Source organism: Mobula birostris, chromosome 2 (genome assembly GCF_030028105.1).
Source record: "Mobula birostris isolate sMobBir1 chromosome 2, sMobBir1.hap1, whole genome shotgun sequence".
In the NCBI taxonomy this organism is placed as follows: domain Eukaryota; kingdom Metazoa; phylum Chordata; class Chondrichthyes; order Myliobatiformes; family Myliobatidae; genus Mobula; species Mobula birostris.
Genome location: NC_092371.1, coordinates 13,144,726 through 13,165,554, shown reverse-complemented (window position 1 = coordinate 13,165,554; position 20,829 = coordinate 13,144,726). Strand labels below are relative to the sequence as shown.

Sequence of the window (20,829 nt, the reverse complement as noted above, 5' to 3'; positions counted from 1 at the left end):
CCACCGGATGCGCCACATCCACCCTTCCATTGGACCGCCACCTTGTCAATTAACGCGCGGTATAAACACCAAGCCCGGATCAGCGGTTTCACATTTGAAAAAAACAGTCGATTTTATTTGTAGAAGATTCGGTTCCTTTGTATTCTCCATCGGTGTTTTTTTTAAACACTTGTTCGGAAATTACGGTTAACGACAAGTCACGTGCTTTAAAAGACGAGACAACAGATGCAGATCAACCGAACTTAGTCAACAAGAAGATCCAACCTTCACATCGCTCGCACATTTTTATTGGATGGTTGGCTTCCACCCCTACCGAATCAGATCTCTCATTGGACAGGACTGATGTCAATCAACCAAGCCCTCAAATACACAAGGTTGAGAGCGCACTAAATTAACACAGCGCAACCCAAGGCGCGCAAAATGTCAATAATGTTTGTGCTGTGAATCAGATTTTGTTAAACGCTGTTTTCTTATATTATTCGTATTTATTTGAGATTACTTAGGCGCTTCTAATGGAAATGTTTAAAAACATGTTTTTGTTTAAGTATTGGGCAGTGGAAGTTACTAACTTCACATTTAACTTCATAATTCCGTGCCCGTAGTTGATTGGCTTACGGGGATGGACTAGACCACAAAGTCTTATTCCTATAGGACAGGTCTAACGTCAATCATTCGAGTAATAGAGCGTGTGACAGGCAGTGGCTTAATGCTAGCCTAGATATGTAAAATATTTGATATGGGTTGGCAAAAAACCTGGAGTACAAAATTCCACACTGTTATTTTTCAATTTTAACCTTTTTAAAAAAAGGCAAGTGTGGGCACGTGGCCAAGTGGTTAAGGCATTGGACTAGCAACCTGAAGGTTGTGAGTTCGAGCCCCAGCTGAGGGGACGTGTTGTGTCCTTGAGCAAGGCGCTTAATCACACATTGCTCTGCGGCGACACTGGCGCCAAGCTGTATGGGTCCTAATGCCCTTCCCTTGGACAGCATCAGTGTCGTGGAGAGGGGAGACTTGCAGCATGGGCAACTGCTGGTCTTCCATACAACCTTGCCCAGGCCTGCGCCCTGGACAGTGAAGACACAGATCCATGGTCTCGCAAGACTAACGGATGCCTTAATATTAAAAAAAGGCAAGGATATAATTGATTCTCAGGACCATTCTCAAATTTTGAGTGACCTTAGATGTGAGATTCAGATTTTTTTATCACATATACATTGAGCTATATAGTGAAATGTGTGGTTTGCATTAACTACCAACACAATCTAAGCATGTAGCCCATAAGTGTTGCTGTGCATTCCAGCGGTAACATAGCATGACCACAATGTTCTGCAGAACAACACAAGCAACAACAGCACAAACACCCTCCCCCTGCCCTCTCACGTACACAGACAGGCAACCAACCACAGGACAGGCCGCATTCTGGCCAACAGTCCGTGGCCCAGGACTCACAGAAATCGGGTCTCCAACCTCCAGTCCCAGGTCAGGTCTCACAGACTTGAGAGACTCCAGCTCCAGGCTCACCAACTTTTTGAAATATTAAATATAACACTGAAAATTATAGAATACACCATAGATGAAATCCAACCAGGCCATCATATTTCTGTGGTTAATTACATGTAATTAGTCCCTCACACTTGTGAATTTGCCAGCTGCAAATTATGAAGCAAACTGGACTGTCTACAAGGAGTTTGTACATTTCCCCATGTGTATGTGGGTTTCCCCTCAGTGTCCGTTTCCTCCCACAGTCCAAAGGCGTTTCAATTCCGAGGTTAATTGGTCTTTGTAAATTGTCCTGTGTGTCTCTTTACTGCCCGTTATGCCGCTGGTGTTTAGGACAGCGAAGGTCCTCCATCTCTGGCACTGTTCAGGGCTTCCCTCATCACGTCAGTAGCTCGGTTTTCACTACTGTCAGCCATGCAGGGTGGAGGCTCCGGAGTACTCAGATGTAGAATGATTCTTCATTGCTGTTTCCGCAATAGTTTAGTTTTATAATCACAGTTGTTAACCCTGAACTGCACCCCCAAACCTGGTCTCTACCCTTTGCCATGGTTGATCCTAGCAAGAGCCAAAGCATAAAGCCCTGACTCCACACAGTCTAGCTTGGGTCATTGAGACGTGCAAACCTCAACCCCTACGATAAGAGGCTGTGGTCCTCTTAGTGGAGTCCTATGATCAGGCTAGGGTTAAATAGGCAGCACAGTCTGTTGGGCCTGTTCCGTGCTGTATCGCTAAATAAACAAACAAATAGATAGATAAATAAAATCAGAAATGGTTTGGAAGGCTGTGAATTGTCTTTATATGATTATTCATTCATCTGCCCGATGAAGGTTACAACTGAAAATCTTTTGGTTTCCTATGTCAATGCTAGTAATTCACTGCAAGGAAAACTGTACTTATCTATTGTGTGTTTACTTGCCAAAGGTTCCTTCTCAACAAGCCATTCATGTACCATTTTGAATTGACGCTGACAACCTGAGTTCCTTTTATTTTAATTGAACTGAACCAGACTTTTATTTTCTGAAAAAGGCGGGAGGAGAAGATGGCAGTGTGACGCAGCGCGCGCAGCTCTCCGGTGAAATGATATCGTATTTATAAGTAGGAGGCCGTGCACAATTCTGACTTGATGGAGACAGATGTGAGAAGCAGAGGAACATCTGGAGAAATTTCTGAAATGCCCGGTTCGCTGCCGCTGCTACTGTGCGATCAAGAATCTCTGGAGGGAAGGCCCCAAAATCCCTGGCTTTGCCTGCTACTGGCGACTGAGGCTGAGGTCGAAGCGTTCAGCAGAGATGGTGCTCGGTACTCGGTGTCAGAGGGCTGATCAGAGCTTGGAGTTTTCGGATGGCTCAGAGTCGGACTGTGGTCAAGCATGGCAGGGAGAGTTTTCTTCTTTCTCTCACCTGCGTGAGATGTGGGACTTTCAAGAGACTTTGAACTTTTTTTACTGCACCATGGCCTGTTCTTCGTCAAGTTATGGTATTGTTGCACTGTTGTAACCATATGTTATAATTAAGTGGTTTTTGTTAGTTTTTCAGTCTTGGTCTGTCCTGTGTTTCTCTGATATCACACCGAAGGAATATTGTATCATTTCTTAATGCATGCATTACTAAATGACAATAAAAGAGGACTGCATGTCCTCATAATCTAATCTTTTTATAAAGTGGATTTTCTTTTATTTAAAGTTAAATTGCGAAGATGAGATTTAGTCTTGAGTTCTTCAGACAGGGTGTCCTTCACAAAGTAAGGGGGAGAAAGAATATATTTGAGTGTATTGTTGGAACCTGAAATATTTTGGAGGATATACCTTGGTACTGTAAAGTACAAAATCAGTTTTCATGGAAAAGAGTGCAGTTGATGTTTCAGGCCGAGACTCTTCATCAGGACTGGAAAAAAAGATAAGGAGTCAACTCAGACTCCTCATCTTTTTTCACGATCCTGATGATGGGGCTGAGCTGAAAGCGTGGACTGTACTCTTTTCCACAGATGCTGCCTGGCCTGCCGAGTTCGTCCAGCATTTCATGTGTGTTGCTTGGATTTCTAGCACCAGAACATTTTCTCTTGTTTGAAATCAGTTTTCAGTCTTACAGGCAATGGGAATGCGGAGGTCCGAAAGAAGTTTTTCATGAGAAGATTTTGAACTATAACAGATTGCAATATCAATGTGACCAGCCAAGACCAAATTGAAGGGGTTTAAATAAAATGCCAGAGGAGGTGAGGGTAACTATTTCTTTTGGGGGTTGAGTCCCAATCAGGAAGGAAAATTAGTGGTGGTGTTGAGAAGTTCTCTGCACATAAGGGAGTATGATAAGGGGCTAAGAAGGAATAAGGCATATTGGTCTTCATTAGCTGGGGATTGAGTTCACAAGCCATGAAGTAATATCGCACCTCTATGAAACCCTGGTTTGACCACACTTTGGTCAGTGTTGTGCTCAGTTCTGGTCACCTCACTACAGGAAGGACGTGGAAGCTTTAGAGGGCACGGGGGAGATTCACCAAGATGCTGCCTGGATCAGAGAGCATGTCTTTATGAAGGTAGGCTGAGTGAGCTAGGGCTTTTCTCTTGGGAGTGAAGAAGGATGATAGGTGGCTTGATGAAGATGTACAGGATGGTAAGAGACACAGATTGAGTGGACAGCCGGAGACTTTTTCCCAGGGTGGGAGTGGTTAATACCAAGGAGCACAATTTTAAGATGATTGGAGGAAAGTATAGAGAGAGGGGTTTCAGAGGTACATTTTTTTTCCACAGAGAGTGGTGGGTGTGTGGAACAGGGCTGGTAGTAGAGGCAGAAACTGTCAGATAGGCACATGGATAGAAAAATAGAGGGCTATGGGGGAGGGAAGTTAGACTGATCTTAAAGTAGGTTAGTCATAGTCAAAGTCATACTTTATTGATCCCGGGGGAAATTGGTTTTCGTTACAGTTGCTCCATAAATAATAAATAGTGATAGAACCATAAATAGTAATATGTAAATTATGCCAGTAAATTATGAAATAAGTCCAGGAGCAGCCTATCGGCACAGGGTGTCTGACCCTCCAAGGGAGGAGTTGTGAAGTTTGATGGCCACAGGCAGGAATGACTTCCTATGACGCTCTGTGCTGCATCTCGGTGGAATGAGTCTCTGGCTGAATGTACTCCTGTGCCCAGCCAGTACTTTATGTAGTGGATGGGAGACATTGTCCAAGATGGCATGCAACTTGGACAGCATCCTCTTATCAGGTCAGAACAACATTGTGGGCTGAAGGGCCTGTACTGTGCTGTAATGCTCTATAGATCTGGAATTCCCTCCCCTTCACTTGAACCAATTGAAGATATCAAACTCCGGCAGAATTTTGTTTGTAACAGTATTAAGAAATGTATAAACAAAGCGTGCGAGATAGAGTTGAAATTAAGATCAGCCAAAAGCAGGCAGAGGACCTCATATGATCAAATATCCTGGCCTCCTGCCACATTGTAGCCTCTCTCAGGGTGGGGGAGCAACACTTCATATTCCGACAAGGCAGCCTCCAACCTGATGTTGTGAATGTCGAAGCACAACAGCGTGGTTGAGCACGGCTGGGGCCCTGGCCTCAAACATCACCAGCGCCCTGTTCACTTGTGGTGTGTCCTCCGAACGTTTGGCCTTTGTATATTTATCTATCAACCTTGCAAGATTGAGAGGGGCAGAGGTCCAGCAGTAGAATGACAGGCTGGACACTGCTAGGAAAATATACCATCAATTGCCAAACATTGCTGCTCAGGGTCCTGCACTATTTATGTGTTGTTTTTTAGAGTGAATATGCTTTTTTGGATTTGATATTTGTTATTTTTGAAAATTTTGATCCTTGGCCCCGGAGGAACGCTGTCTTGTTCAGCTGTATCTATGCGTGGCTTGAATGGTAGTTAAACTTGATTTGATTGTTCTCCTTCTGGTAATCTTCTTCTTTTCTTTTCCCTCCCCTTTCCCCCTTTTATTCCCCATTCTGGCCTCTTACCGCTCCTCCTCACCTGTCTATCACCTCCCTTTGGTGCCCCTCCTCCTTCCCCTTCTCCCATGGTCGACCCTCCTGTCGGATTCCTCCCTCTCCAGCCCTTTACTTGTCCCACACCACCCCCCACCCCCCCAGCTTCACCCATCACCTTCTACCTTGTCCTGCTTCCCCTCCCCGCCACACCTTTTTATTCTGGTGTCTTCTCCCTCCCTTTGCAGTCCTGAAGGTGGGTCTCAGCCCAAAAGGCCGACTGTTTATTCATTTCTACAGACGCTGCCGCCCTGCTGAGTTCCTCAGGCATTTTGTGTCCGTTGCTCAAGTAGAAGCTGGCAGTAGCATTTTTACCTACTACAACTCAGAAAAAAGAGAGAAAATGAAAGCCTCCTTCTGTGCTATCAATTTCACTGACACACTGAGAGGAGAGCGGTGTATAAATTTGCGTTAAGTTCCTCAAAAAGTTCGCGAGCAAAGCGTTAAGACAACAGAAGTGATACACGTGAAGTACTCCCTTTAAAAGAGCTCTACATTCGGCCCAGTTACATCACGGGTAAAACCGTCCCAACCACTGACACAGCAACGTGAAACGTTGCCATAGAAACACAACATCCACCATCAAAGATCCTCAGCACCCAGGCCAAGCTCTTTTCTCGCTGCCGCAATCAGGTAGAAGGTACAGGAGCTTCAGGACTCGTACCACCAGGTTCAGGAACAGTTACCACCCCTCAACCATCAGGCTCTGGAACACTATATTCACTCTATTTCTGGTGTTCCCACAACCGATGATCCCACTTCAGAGACTGTTTATTTTGTTATTTCATGCTCATTATTTATTTATATCTGCATTTGCACAGTTTGTTGTGCATTGGTCCTGTTTACAGTTACTGTTGTATAGATTTGCTGTGTATGCCTGCAGGAAAAGGAATTTCCGGGTTGTATGTAGTGACGCATATGCACTCTGATAATAAGTTTTGCTTTTAACTTTGAACTTACGTTTAGAAGATAAGAAAATTTAGCCTTTGCATCAAAGCAGCTGCTTCAGTTGATTAGTTATCAGGCGATATTAAATCAGAGAACAGTATTGGAGGAGCCTTCTAAGACCCTTAATGATTCTCTACCTCCCCCACCCCAGGATCTTTTCTTCCCCCCCCCACCTGCAATATCACTCAAAGTTCATCTACAGCCAGATATCGGAGCTGCAGTCCCCTCCAGGGTATCGGATTTCATGGGCAAGAACCGGCCCGTCGGGTTCCTTCCCGAAGTCCACCAGGAAGTTCTCGTTGATCGAAAGGCCACCCTTTACTGTGTCCACGTCAACCTGCAGCATCACCGATCCTCCCCTGCAAGAAAAACAGATCACTGCACGGAACTGACACCCTTCATTGGGATCAACACGCACAAAATGCCCGAGGAACTCAACAAGGCAGGTAGCACCTGTGGAGGGGAGTAAACCATTGAAGCTTTGGACTGAGACCTTTCAGCAGGACCTCATTTGATAACTCACAGGTGCAGATTTCCTCATAAACCAAGGAGGCAATTGAGAGCTAACTGAATTTAAAGATAAAGATTAGCTTTATTTGTCACATGCACATTAAAATGTATGACATGTGTCATTTGTGTCAACAACCAACACAGTCCAAGGATGTGCTGGGAGCAGCGCACAAGCATCTCCAAACTTCCGGTGCCAACATAACATGCCCACAGCTTACTAACCTTTAGAACGTGAGAGGACACCTACGTGGTTGCATGGAAAATGTACAAACTTCTTACAGACGACGGTGGAATTTGACCCAGGTCGCTGGCGTTGTAATAAACTTACGCCAACCACTACACTGCCATGCCACCCTGAGTAGATGAGACTATTCTTTAGAGCTTGTAAACGTGAAAGGAGATTTTGTTGAAACTTGATATTCCTAGAGGGCTTAATAGGTTAGATACGTGATGTTTCCCCTGACTGGAGAGTCTTGGACTGGGGACTGCAAGGAGGGTTGGCTGTTGAACACGGAGATGAATCGCATCTTCACTCAGAGGGTGGTGAACCTTTGGAATTCTCTTCCTCCAAGGGCCATGGAGACCAGATTGCTATCTATTCAGAACAGATCAATAGATTGGTCAATAAATTGGCCTGTTTTGAACAGATAACAATCTGGTCTCCATGGCCCTCGGAGGAAGAGAACAGATTGATTAATCAATAGATTGACCTGTTTTGAACAATAATCAACAGATAGATTGATCAATAGATTAAGACTGTCACCTAAAACACATTTAAAATTGTTCAGTTGTACCATGGAGGGCACTCTAACCGGCTGCATCATCTGGTTGGGGGGAGGTGGGGGGGCAGGAAGGGCTACTGCACAGTATCAGAATAAGCTGCAGAGAGTTGTAAACTTAGTCAGCTCCTCCATGGGCACTAGTCTCCATAATATCCAGGACCTCTTCAGGGAGCAAAGCCTCAAAAAGGCAGTGTCCATCATTAAGGACCTCCATCACCCAGGTCATGCCTTGTTCTCATTGCTACCATCAGGGAGGAGATACAGAAGCCTGAAAGCGCACACTGTGGTAAACCGTATACATATGTTGTAACTGGGTTACCTGTCTGGACACGCCCCTCTGCTGACTGCTCCTGTGGCTCCTCCCACAGGCCCTGAATAAAGGCGATTGCGCCATTGCTCCTCCCGTCAGTCTAGGGGCCGATACTCAGGATGGTGGAGGTCACACTTCACTGCTAATAAAAGCCTTTCAGTATTTACTCTACTTCTAGTCTTTTGGAGTTATTGATAGTGCATCACACACTCAATGATTCAGGAACAGCTTCTTTCCCTCTGCTGTCCGATTTCTGAATGGACACTGAACATCACTACTTTTTCTTTTCCATTTATGCCCTACTTACTTAATTTAACTATCTAATATATACAGTGCCTATCAAAGGTATTCACCCTCCTTGGAAGTTTTCATGTTTTATTGATTTACAACATTGAATCACTGTGGATTTAATCTGGCTTTTAACCAAACAAGACTCTTTTGTGTCAAAGTGAAAACAGATCTCTACAAAGTGATCTAAATTAATTACAAATATTAAAAGCAAAATAATTGATTACATAAGTATTCACCCCCTTCAAGTCAGTATTTAGTAGATGCACCTTTGGCAGCAATTACAGACTTGAGTCTGTGTGGATAGGTCTCTACCAGCTTCGCACATCTGGACACTGCAATGTTTCTCCATTCTTCTTTACACAACTGCTGAAGCTCTGTTGGATTGCTTGGGGATCGTGAGTCAACAGCCCCGCAAATTGGATTGAGGTCTGGACTCTGACTTGGCCACTCCAGGACATTAACTTTGTTGTTTTTAAGTCATTCCTGTGTGGCTTTGGCTTTATGCTTGGGGTCATTGTCTTGCCAGGAAACAAATCTTGTCCCAAGTCGCAGTTCTCATGCAGACTGCAACAGGTTTTCCTCCAGGATTTCCCTGTATTTTTCTGCATTCATTTCACCCTCCACCTTCACAAGCCTTTCAAGCATCCCCACAGCATGATGCAGCCACCACCATGCTTCATGGTAGGGATAATGTGTTTTTGATGTTGTGTGGTGTTTGGCTTACGTCAAACATAGTGTTTAGTCTGATGGCCAAAAAGCTCAATTTTGGTTTCATCAGACCATAGAGCCTTCTTTCAGCTGACTTCAGAGTCTCCCACATGCCTTCTGGCAAACTCTAGCCAGGATTTTTTTTCCAACAGTGGTTTCTCTTTGCCACTCTCCCATAAAGCTGTGACTGGTGAAGCACCCGGGCAACAGTTGTTGTATGCGTAGTCTCTCCCATCTCAGCCACTGAAGCTTGTAACTCCTCCAGAGTTGTCACAGGTCTCTCGGTGGCCTCCCTCACTAGTCCCCTTCTTGCATGGTCACTCAGTTTTTGAGGATGGTCTGCTCTAGGCAGATTTACAGCTCAGCCATATTCTTTCCATTTCTTGACTGGGTTAACTGTACTCCAAGGGGTATTTGGTGACTTGGAAATTTTCTTGTATCCCTCTCCTAACCTGTGCTTTTCAATAACCTTTTCGCAGAGTTGTTTGGAGTGTTCTTTTGTCTTCATGGTGAAGTTTTCGCCAGGATACTGACTCACCAGCAGTTGGACCTTCTTCTTCTTGTGTTGTTTTATGGCGGTTGGCAAACCAGCTTTTAGGTGCATTACCGCCAACTGCTAGACTGGAGTGTGGATCGTTGGATAAACATGAGAAGGGAAAAGAATTGCATTCCCTATATTCTATATAATAAACCAAAGTCTTTCAGATACTTCATGATACGGAGCCGTATCTCTCTTGAATTCCCACTTAAAATGTCTTCTATATCCACATCAGTTTTTTTTGTTTATCTTAAGCACTCCTATCATCTTCACTCTTTCTTGTTGATACTTCTTACATTTTATCAATACATGTTCAACTGTTTCTGGTTGATTACGGTGTTCACACAACCCAGCTGGATGTTTCCCTATTTTGTGTAATGTGTAATTAAGACTAGTGTGTCCAATTCTCAAATGACTGATGATCACTTCTGTCTTTCTATAGCCACTTGATAACCTTTTGTATCTGACTTGTCTCTGTATTTTGTACAGTTGTCTCCCAGTTTCACTCTCATCCCAGTGCTTCTGCCATGTCTCCTCAATACGTGTTTTTATAATGCTTTGCTAAGAGGGAAACGGACCTCTATTATAGACGATTTGAGCGATTGTTTAGCTATACTATCCACCTTTTCATTACCCTCCACTCCGCAACGAGCAGGAACCCAAAGAAAGCTTACTTCTACCCCATTTTTGGTCGGTGTATATAACTTGCATAGAATCTCCAGTAAAATATCCTGTCTACTTTCTGATTTTCTTGATTTGATCGAGGTTAATGCAGATAAACTGTCTGAACAGGTTACAGCCTTTTTGACATTATTTTCTCCTGTCCAAAATAATGCACTCAATATTGCCATTAATTCAGAACTGTTCTCCAGCCCAGCAGTTGCCTGCAGTTGGACCTTCTTCTTCTTCCTTGAGTTTTTACGGCAGCTGACATCCACACTGTTGCATTACTGCCATCTTCAGGATTCATTGTCCCTCATTGCCCATTCACTTTAAAGCCGTCTTTCCAGTCCCATCGCCCTTAAAAAACTAAACAACCATTTCCTCCCCTGATCACTCTCCCCACATTCCAATAAACCTTTAGCACTGTTCTCTGCCAGTCCTATTTTGCATAATTGTTGTCACATTTGTCGTCTTTCCTGTGCAAATTTCCTGCATGAAATAAAGATATGCTCTACTGTTTCAGTCTCCTGACATAGATCGCAAAAACCTGTTTGATATTTATTTATGATGGCCAGAGTGCCACTAAGGTTGCTGTGCCCAATTCTCAGTCTACTTATAATTACTTGCTCCTTCCGCTTTACTTCCCTACTTCTTCCCATATCTACTCTGTTCTGAATTGAATGTAAATGTCTTCCTTTTATTGCTCTATCCCAATGCTGCTGCCACTGTTGGTTTATCCTTCTCCACACTTATGCTCTTCCCTGCAGTTGGACCTTCCAGGTACAAGTGTATTTCTACTGTAATCAATTGTAACACCTTGATTGCACACAGGTGATCTCCATTTAACTAGTTATGTGACTTCTGAAACCAATTGGCTGCACTGGTGATAATTTGGTGTGTCATTTTTAAATGGGGGGAGGGTCTGGTGAATAGTTATGCAATTATTTTGTGTTTTATACTTGTAATTAATTTAGATCACTCAGTAGAGACCTGTTTTCACTTTGACATGAAAAATTCTTTTTCTTTTGATCGGTGTCAAAAAAAAGCCAAATTAAATCCACTGTGATTCAATGTTGTAAAACAATAAAATACGAAAACTTCTGGGGGGGGTGAATACTTTTAATAGGCACTGTATATATAATTACTGTAATTCACTTTTTCTCTATTATTATGTATTAAAGTCAGGAGGAGAGAGAGCAGCGCGCCGCACGTGCACAGCCCTCCGGTGGAAAGTGATATCGTATCCATTAAATAGAGGCCATGGAAAATTCTGATTTGATGGAGAATGGGCGTGAAAGCACAGAGGAACATCTGGAGAAATTTCTGAAACGCTCGTTCGCTGCTGTCGTTACTGCATGGTCGGGAATCTTTCAGAGGGTAGGCCTCAAAATCCCCGGTTTTGCCTGCTGTTGGCCACCGAGATGGAGGTTGAATCGTTCAGGTGGAAATGGCACTCAGTAATCGGTGTCGGAGAGCTGATCAGAGCTCAAAGTTTTCAGATGACTCAGAGTCAGATTGTGGTCGGCGTGGCACGGAGAGTTTTTCTTCCTTCTCCCGTCTGCGTGAGATGTGGGACGTTTGAAAAACTTTGAACTTTTACTGTGCTCACGGACTCCTTCATCAAGTTATGGTATTGTTGCACTGTTGTAACTATATGTTATAATTATGTGGTTGTGTTAGTGTTCTTCAGTCTTGGTCTGTCCTGTGTTTTGTGATATCACACCGGAGGAAATATTGTATCACTTCTTAATGCATGCATTACTAAATGACAATAAAAGAGGACTATGCGTCTTCATAATCTAATCTAATCTATTGCATTGTACGGCTGCCGCAAAGTCAACAAATTTTATGATATATGCCAGTGATATTAAACCTGATTCTGATTCAGATAGGGGGGAGTGCAGGGAATTGGCAGTGAATTGGAAATTAACGAATGGAAGCACAAGCTAGATGGACTGAATGGCCCACTCCAGTTTCTACTTGTGTTCTCCTACAAAATTTAACATGATTTCTAAGATCTGGCATTATTTTTTGGGTGGAATAGCACCTTGATTTAAAAGAAGGGCTCTGTGATTATGTGTATGACTTACTTGACAACTTCGGGGTAGAATTGTTTGTCCCACCCACTGTAAAGAGACGTGGTGACATACAGACGTTTCCCGTCCAAGCTCAGCTGAATCATTTGAGGTCCACCGCGAATCCTTGTTCCCTGTTTCGGTAGAAGGATGTTATTTGAGATATGTAAGGAGTTTCATTTGCGTACACGCCACATCCAAAAGCCAGTTCAGTAGACAAGTACACACAAAATGCCGGGGGTACTCAGCAGGTCAGGCAGCATCTGCAGAGGGGAAATCACAAATGAAGGGTTTTGGCCTGAAATGTTGACTGTTTATTTATTTCCATAGATGCTATCTGACCTGCTGATTTCCTCTGCATTTTGTATGTGTTGCTCAGGATTTCCAGCATCTCTTGTGTCCATAGACAAATACATGATGCTTCTTAAGAAAACAAAGAATTTGGACTCTTACACCAACTGAAACAATGTTCTGAAGCCTTTGCAAAAATCTGAAGTGTGGAAAATCTGCATGCAAATGATAAGTTCAAAGTTCAAAGTAAATTTATTATCAAAGTACATACAGATATTTTACCATATACAACCCTGAGACTCGATTTGCTGCAGGCATTTACAAGAAACAAATCAACAGAATTTACAAAAATCTATGCATATACAGACCAAATCTGACAAACAATCAAAGCGAAATAGAATACTACTGTGCAAATGAAAACAATACTGAGAATATTAGTTGTAAAGAGTTCCCGTAAGTGAATCTGTAGACAGTACAATTAGTTAAGAGTAGATTTCAGTTTACCAGTGTTCCAGTTATTAAGGAGCAACAAACGGGTTCCTGAAGGAACTCAGCAGGTCAGGCAGCATCTGTGGAGGGAAATGGACAGTCAACATTTCAGATCCTGACTCTTCATCAGGACAGAAAGAGAGAGAGTCGGTATGAAGATGTGAAAGAAGGGATGGAGCAAGAGCTGGCAGGTGATAGGTGGATCCAGATGAGGGAGGGTGAGAGGCAGATAGGGGAGAGGAGGGGGGAATGGAAGGTGATGGGTGGATCCAGGTGAGAGAAGGTGAGAGGGGAGGGGAGAGTGGTAATGGGGGGTAATGGGTGGATCCAGGTGAGGGAGGGTGAGAGGGGAGGGGGAGTGGGAATGGGAGGTGATGGGTGGATCCAGATGAGGTGTGGGGGGCTGTAATAGTCTGGTGGGGGAGGTAAGGGCAAATACTTCTTCCCCACTGTCTGCAAATGTCATCATGCTTCTGGCACCAATGTAGCATTCCCACAACTGTCTAACCCTGACACATATGTCTTTGGAAAGTGGGAGGAAACCCACACAGTTACGGGGAGAACGTGCAAACTCTTAACTGACAGTGGTGGGAAATGAATCCAAATCATTTTTGAGGCTTCTTGGTGCTGTAATGCATTTTGCTAAACTCTATGCTAAGTTGTAACTAAGCAAGAAGAAGATAGCACTGGGGCGAAACCCACATGGTCATGGGGAGAAAGTACAAACTCCTTCTAGAGAGCATTGAGAACTAAACCCTAATCTCTGACACTTGCTAACCGCTAGGCTACAATACTGACCCTAATTCTATTTTAGATCATCTTTCCCTCAACTTACACTAATGTCATTATAGTTATTTGTGTTACTTGGCCATGTACATTTTGTATAACTTATGTTAATTTATGTTTATATGATTTATATTTGTAATATACTAGGCTGCTGCTGCTGCAAAGAGATAATTTTCATGGTGTTTACGTATCTGTATGGCCATGCTAATAAACTTGAACTTGGCTTGAAAGAAAATATCGGCATTGAAGAATGTCCAGAAAGATTCTCTAAGCCAAGTCCTGGGAGACACAGGAGAGACTGCAGGTGCTGGAAACCCAGAGCAGCACACCCAAAATGCTGGAGGAACTCAGCAGGTCGGGCAGCATCTGTGGAGGGGGATAAACAGTCAATGTTTCAGTGCGAGACACTTCAACAGGACCCTGTGACAATTAGCCTCCTGAGCCAGTGGATACATTCACTCACCACAACTCCACAACCTACAGACTCACTGTCAAGGACTCTTTACAACTCATTCTCAGTATTGTTTTAATTTGCACAGTAGTTGTTTGTCAGTCGTTGTTTAAGGATAGTTTTCCATACATTCTGTTGTATTCTTTATTTTTTCCTGAAGTGCCTGCAAGCAAATGAATCTCAACATAGTCATATGCCAACATAAACACACTGATGATAAATTTACTTTGGACTTTGAGCAGGACTCATCTGAGCTGACCTCAGCCTGGAACCTCATAGGATGGAGGAGGATAAGAGCAGAGCTTACCTTAATGACTCGTGGCTCAGGCTGAGTCTTCAATTCCTTGTCTTCCAGAACCTTTACTGATCCGTCCTTCAAGATGCATCCTCCGATAAACACCTAAAAGGGAAGTCAGCGTTGGTCTCCAGAGTCTGGTGCGGCAGAGTTTTGTTCCAGGTTCAGTTTATTGTCATTCAACCGTACACATGTACACTGCCAAACGAAACAATGTTCCCCGGGACCAAGGTGCACAACTCAGTACATGTAACTAACATATAAAGTGATATTACCACAAATAATAAGTTAGATTTGTGCTTCCTGAAGCACTAAAGGGAAAGGTGCACAATATAAGATTTGAACCTTCCTGCATCAAGAATTCCTTACCTCCATCCTTCTCCACCATTGGAATCTCCCCACCACCAAGAAATGGTGCCTCAATAAGGCAAAATCCATCATGATAGAACTCCACCATCCAGGCCATGCCATCTTCTCACAGCTGCCACTGGGCCAGAGGTGCAGAATGATGAAGTCCCACACCACCAGGTTCAAGAACAGTGACTTCCCTTCCACCATTCGGTTCTTGAACCAACCGGCACGATCCTAATCACTACAGTTTAGCGACAATTGTGTTCTTTCTCTTTCTCGTAAAATTGTGCATAACTTATGTTTGATGTTCTTGTGAATGTTGCTTTTATTTTATTCAGAGTAACAGTCCCTCCTGGTCCTATGAGCCGCACCACTCGATTATACCCATGTGACCGATCGGCCTACGTCCTGTATGTTTTTGGGATGTAGGAGGAAACCGGAGCACTTGGGGTCAAGGGGAGAACGTACAAACTCCTTACGGACAGCGACAGAATTGAACCCGGGCGGCTGGTGTTATAATAGTGTCTCACTGACCACCACACCACTGTTCTGCCGCTTATCTGAAGCTCTGTGATGCAGGTTTCTTATTTCACCTGTGCACACGCAGACTTGTGCAACTGACAGTAAACTCCACTTTGATTTCGACACATGGGCAACTTCTGACCTTCCAAACTCAAACCTGAACTCACCCAGATTCGCCCGCACTCACCCAAACCCCGGCCCGTTCACCGTCCTGTGTGTTGTTGACCTGCACTGACTCAAAGTCCAGCAGTAACCCAGTCTAAGCCTTTTTCCCAGATTGCTCCGCAGGTCTGCACTTTTCCTTAGTCCGTGTTTCTTTATCAGTACAACATAAAGAACAGTGATTTATAGGACAGAAAGGAGGAACAGGCCATTCAGCCCACTACTGGACTGCTGGTTTGATGTTTGATATTCTATCTGTTGTTCGCTTGCATTTTGCCACTTGTGCAATTTGTTCTTTTTATTTTGTGCATTGGGTGTTTGATGTTTTCTTGAGTGGGTTCTATGGTGTTTCTTTCCTTCATGGCTGCCTGCAGGGTGGTGAATCTCAGGGTATATTCTGTAGAAATACTTTGATAATAAATGTACTTTAGTTCTTGGAATTTTTGAATCTTGCACTAAAATAAGCCAACAACATCAAATGACCCTGTCTCTCCAGTTTCTCAAACAGAGCAGCTCCATTCTGGGCAACACCTTGATAAATCTCCTCTGCTCTCTCACGTTCTTCCTATAGTGCAGGGACGGGAACTGCAAGCAGAACTCCACCTGAGATCTGACCAACATTTTGTATTCAACGCCTGAGTGGAAAAGAATAGAACATGATCCCCTCTGCCTCCTCAAGCACATTATCAGGGTGACACGGTAGCATGGTGGTTAGTGTAACACTATTACAGCCCCAGGTTCAAATCCCACTACTGTCTGTAAAGAGTTTGAGCATTCTCCCTGCGACCACATGGGTTTCCTCTGGATGCACGGGTCAGTAGGTTAACTGGTCACATGGGTGTCATTGGGCAGCACGAGCTCGTTGGGCTGAAAGGCCTGTTACTGTGCTGTATCCTAAATAAATAAAATAATTTCCTTACTTTTGCATTCAGTGTCCTAGCAAAGAAACAGACAGCGCCCCTTATGGCTCTTTAATCACCATCACAGATCTCTTAAACATTCACACCAAGATCACTCTGTTTCCTTTCATTCATGGAGAATGTCCCAGCCTCATCATCACCTCATACTTATCAGGATTGAACTCTATCTGCCATTTTATCAACGTGCCAACTGATACCTGGGCGTAAGACCTCAGACCTCCACCGTGCAATAAATGAACTTGGTTACGGTCACATAGCTTGCTTCAGTTGGACCCTCTTCCCAAGGCACAGTTGGGTTGGACTGGCCTGGTCTGGCCTTCATGTAGGCCTCAGTTTTCCCAACTGTGCCTTATTCATCAACTCATTGACATCAGGTCAAGATGGCCTTCGCTTCCCCCCCCGCTTCCTCTCCTCCTGCACAATGATAAACTTCCCTGAACGACGTTCCCATTATTTGGATCTCCAACCAAAGCAGAATCTGTCCATGCACTCTCACCTGCCCGACCAGCCTGGGGTTTCTGGTGTCCGTGATGTCGTACTGACGGATGTCACCATGCAGCCAGTTACTGAAGTACAGGAAGCGGTCGTCAAGGGAGAGGAGGATATCGGTGATGAGACCTGAAGCAAAGGCAAGTTCACATGTCAGAGCTTCCCGGCCATCAGGGTGACAAGTACACTAATTTTCTGGTAGATCTGTTCACACACAGAACAGGAGAGGTCGCCACCACGTTGATTTCAACTACAATAAAACTCGGATAATCTGGTGCACCTTATCGGAATTTTCAGAGCTGATACACCAGAGGCTGCAGATTGTAGAACCTGATGCAACACACACACAAAATGCTGGAGGAACTGGCTGTTGTTAATTAACTCGACTCTGAAAACTTGCCCCACTCCTCACCTGACTATCACCTACCCCTTGTTCCCCTCCTCCTTCCCTTTCTCCCATGGTCCACTTTCCTCTCCTATTAGATTCCTTCTTCTCCAGCCCTTTGCCTTTTCCCTCTAACACCTCCAACGTCTTACTTCACCCCATCCCCCGCCCACTTGGATTCATCTATCACCTTCCAGCTTATCCTCCTTCCTTTTCATCCTGGCCTCTTCCCCCTTCCTTCCCAGTCCTGAAGAAGGGTCTCAGCTCAAAACGTTGACTCCTTGTTCATTTCCATCGATGTTGCCTGACCTGCCGAGTTCCTCCAGCGTTTTGTGTGCATTGCTCTGAAAACTTGCAATCGTTCCTCAATCATATATAAATATTTAATGTTATGTAACTGTCAAGCTAGAGTAAACTCATGCCTGCTTACCAGCCTAGCAGCGGCTTCATAAAATTCCAAGACAGAAGCTTGTCATTGTATATTGAAAGGTTAAAGCAGAACATTGGTCCTAAAACTGACCTCACCCTCCTGTCTATATACACACTACATGCGGGGTGGAGATTGTGGTGGGGGGGTAGTAGATACGTTCACGTTCAATTGTCATTCTACCATACATGAATACCCATGAACACAGCCAAACAAAACAACGTTCCTCTGGGGCCAAGGGAAAAGAGTCATATGCAGCACAAGGCATATATAGCACATCTAAGATAGCAGTAAACAGGTAGACACACAAAAAAAAAATATATAGCTCAATTTCCTGAGTCCGTGGTTATTGTTGGCAAGATCAAGCTGACAGGTGTCTGCAAACAAATGCAATCCAGCTTGACTTCCACCGAGCAAATACTGGAGGGCAGCATGGAGGCCCACCACACTGCCACAAATAATATAGTATCGTGTAGGAATAAGACCATAAGATGAAGGAGCAGAATTCGGTCATTTACCCATTGAGTCTGCTCTACCATTTCATCATGGCTGATCCATTTTCCCTCTCCTGCCCCAATCTCCTGCCTTCTTTGCCTTAAATATACATAAAGACTTGGTCTCCACAGCTGCCTGTGGCAAATCATCTCCATTCTAAAAGGACGCCCCTGTATTCTGACATTGTCTCCTCCGATCTTAGAACTCTCCCACCATAGGAAACATCCTTTCCACATCCACTCTACCAAGGCCTTTCACCATTTGATAGGTTTCAATGAGGTCACTTCTCATTTTTCTGAACTCTAGTGAATACAGGCTCAGAGCCATCAGCTCTTCATATGACAAGCTGTTTAATCCTGGAATAATTTTTGTAAACCTCCTTTAAACCCTCTCCAGTTTCAGCACATCCTTTCTAAGATAAGGGGCTCAAAACTGCACACAATACTCCAAGTGAGGCCTCACCAGTGCTTTATAAAGTCTCAACATTACATTGTTTCTTCTATATTCTAGTCATCATGAAATGAATGCAAACATCACATCTGCCTTGCTCACCACAGACTCAACCAGCAAATTACCTCTAGGGAATCTTGCACAAGGACTCACAAGTTCCTTTGTGCCTCAGTTTTCTTGTATTTTCCCTTCATTTAGAAAATAGTCAACCTCCTCATTTCTTCTACCAAAGGGCATGATCATACACTTCCCAACACCGTATTCCATCTACCATTTCTTTGCCCATTCTCCGAATCTGTCCAAGTCCTTCTGTAGATTCTCTACTTCCATCAAAATTACCTGCCCCTCCATCTTTCTTTGTATCATCTGCAAAATTTGCAACAAAGCCATCAATTCCATCATCCAAATCATTGACATATAACATAAAAAGAATCAGTCCCAACACAAACCCCTGTGGAACACCACTAGTCACCTGCAGTCAATCAGAAAAGGCTCCCTTTATTCTCTCTCTTTGCCTCCTGCCAATCAGCCACTGCTTTATCAATGCTAGAATCTTTCCTGTAATACCATGCGCTCGTAACTTGTTAAGCAGCCTCATGTGTAGCACTTTGTCAAAGGCCTTCTGAAAATCCAAGTACACAACATCAACCGATTCTCCTTTGTCTATCCTGCTTGTTATTTCTTCATAAATTTGTCAGGCAGGACTTTCCCTTGAGGGAAATATGCTGACTATGGCCTATTTTATCACGTGCCTCCAAGTATCCTAAAACCACATCCTCAACAATCAACTCCAACATCTTCCCAACCTCTGATGCCAGGCCAACTGGCCTGTAGTTTCCTTTCTTCTCCCTCTCTCCCTTCTTGAAGAATGGAGCAATTTTTCAATCTTCCAGAACCATTCCAGAAACTTGAAAGATCATTACTAATGACTCCACAATCTCTTCTGCCACCTCTTTCTGAATTCTGGGGTGTACACCATCTGGTCCAGGTGACTTATCTACCTTCACACCTTTCAGTTTCCCAAGAACCTTCTCCCTAGTAATGGTAACTTCACACACTCCTGTCCCCGACACCTGGAAATTCCACCATGCTGCTAGTGTCTTCCAAAGTGAAGACTGATGCAATGTACTTATTTTGTTTGTCTGCCATCTCCTCGTCCCTAATTACAACCCCTCCAGCATTGTTTTCCAGTGGTCCGATAGCCACTCTCACCTCTCCTTTACACTTTATGTATTTGAAGAAACTTTTGGCATCCTCCTTAATATTATTGGCTCGCTTACTTTTGTATCCCATCTTTATCTTCTTAATGACTCTTTTTAGTTGCCTTCTGTTAGTTTTTAAAAGCTTCCCGGTCCTCTAACTCCCCGCTAATTTTTGCTCTATTATATATCCTCTGCTTGGCTTTTATGTTAGCTTTGACTTCTCTTGTTAGCCACAGTTTTGTCATCTTGCATTTGCAATACAACTTCCTCTTTGGGATATATACATCCTGTGTCTTTCAGATTGCTTCCAGAAATTCCAGCCATTGCTGCTCTGCCGTCATCCCTGCCAGTGTTCTTTTCCAATCAATTCTGGCCAACTCCTCTCTCATGCCTCTGTAATTCTCTTCATTCCACTGTAATACTGATACATCTGACTTTAGCTTCTCTTTGTCAAATTTCAGGGTGAATTTGATCATATTATAATCACTTGCCCTTTAGGTTCTCTAATTAAATTCTAGTGTATTGCACAACACCCAATTCAGAATAGCTGACCCTCTAGTAGGCTCTGTCAGAGTGAATTTCTTTTTGGGTAGATGATTTGTTAACAATTAAATGACTTTGGCCACCAGACTTCTATTTTAACTGTTTGACAAAGGACTGTGGATTGAGTCCACCACAATGGGCTTCCTAAAAGGTGTAAATACCAGATGCTCCTGGTGCCTGATGCTGTAGTTTCAAAGGCAGTATCACCTATACATTATAAATATTAATTGTCTTCTATGTTAGCACG

General features: G+C 43.7%; 1 protein-coding gene across 1 annotated transcript in view; it reads right to left on the bottom strand.

Annotated features, from left to right (window-relative positions):
• Nucleotides 1-6,194: 6,194 nt before the first annotated feature.
• selenbp1 (selenium binding protein 1) overlaps nucleotides 6,195-20,829 on the bottom strand; it is a 44,634-nt gene continuing 29,999 nt past the window's right edge. The window contains exons 9-12 of the mRNA XM_072283460.1: nucleotides 17,088-17,209; nucleotides 14,649-14,741; nucleotides 12,340-12,458; nucleotides 6,195-6,806 (exon numbers count right to left, since the gene is read on the bottom strand). Of these exons, the coding sequence (XP_072139561.1) occupies nucleotides 6,644-6,806; nucleotides 12,340-12,458; nucleotides 14,649-14,741; nucleotides 17,088-17,209 (497 nt within the window). The 3' untranslated portion in view covers nucleotides 6,195-6,643. The remainder of the gene's footprint in view (nucleotides 6,807-12,339; nucleotides 12,459-14,648; nucleotides 14,742-17,087; nucleotides 17,210-20,829) is intronic.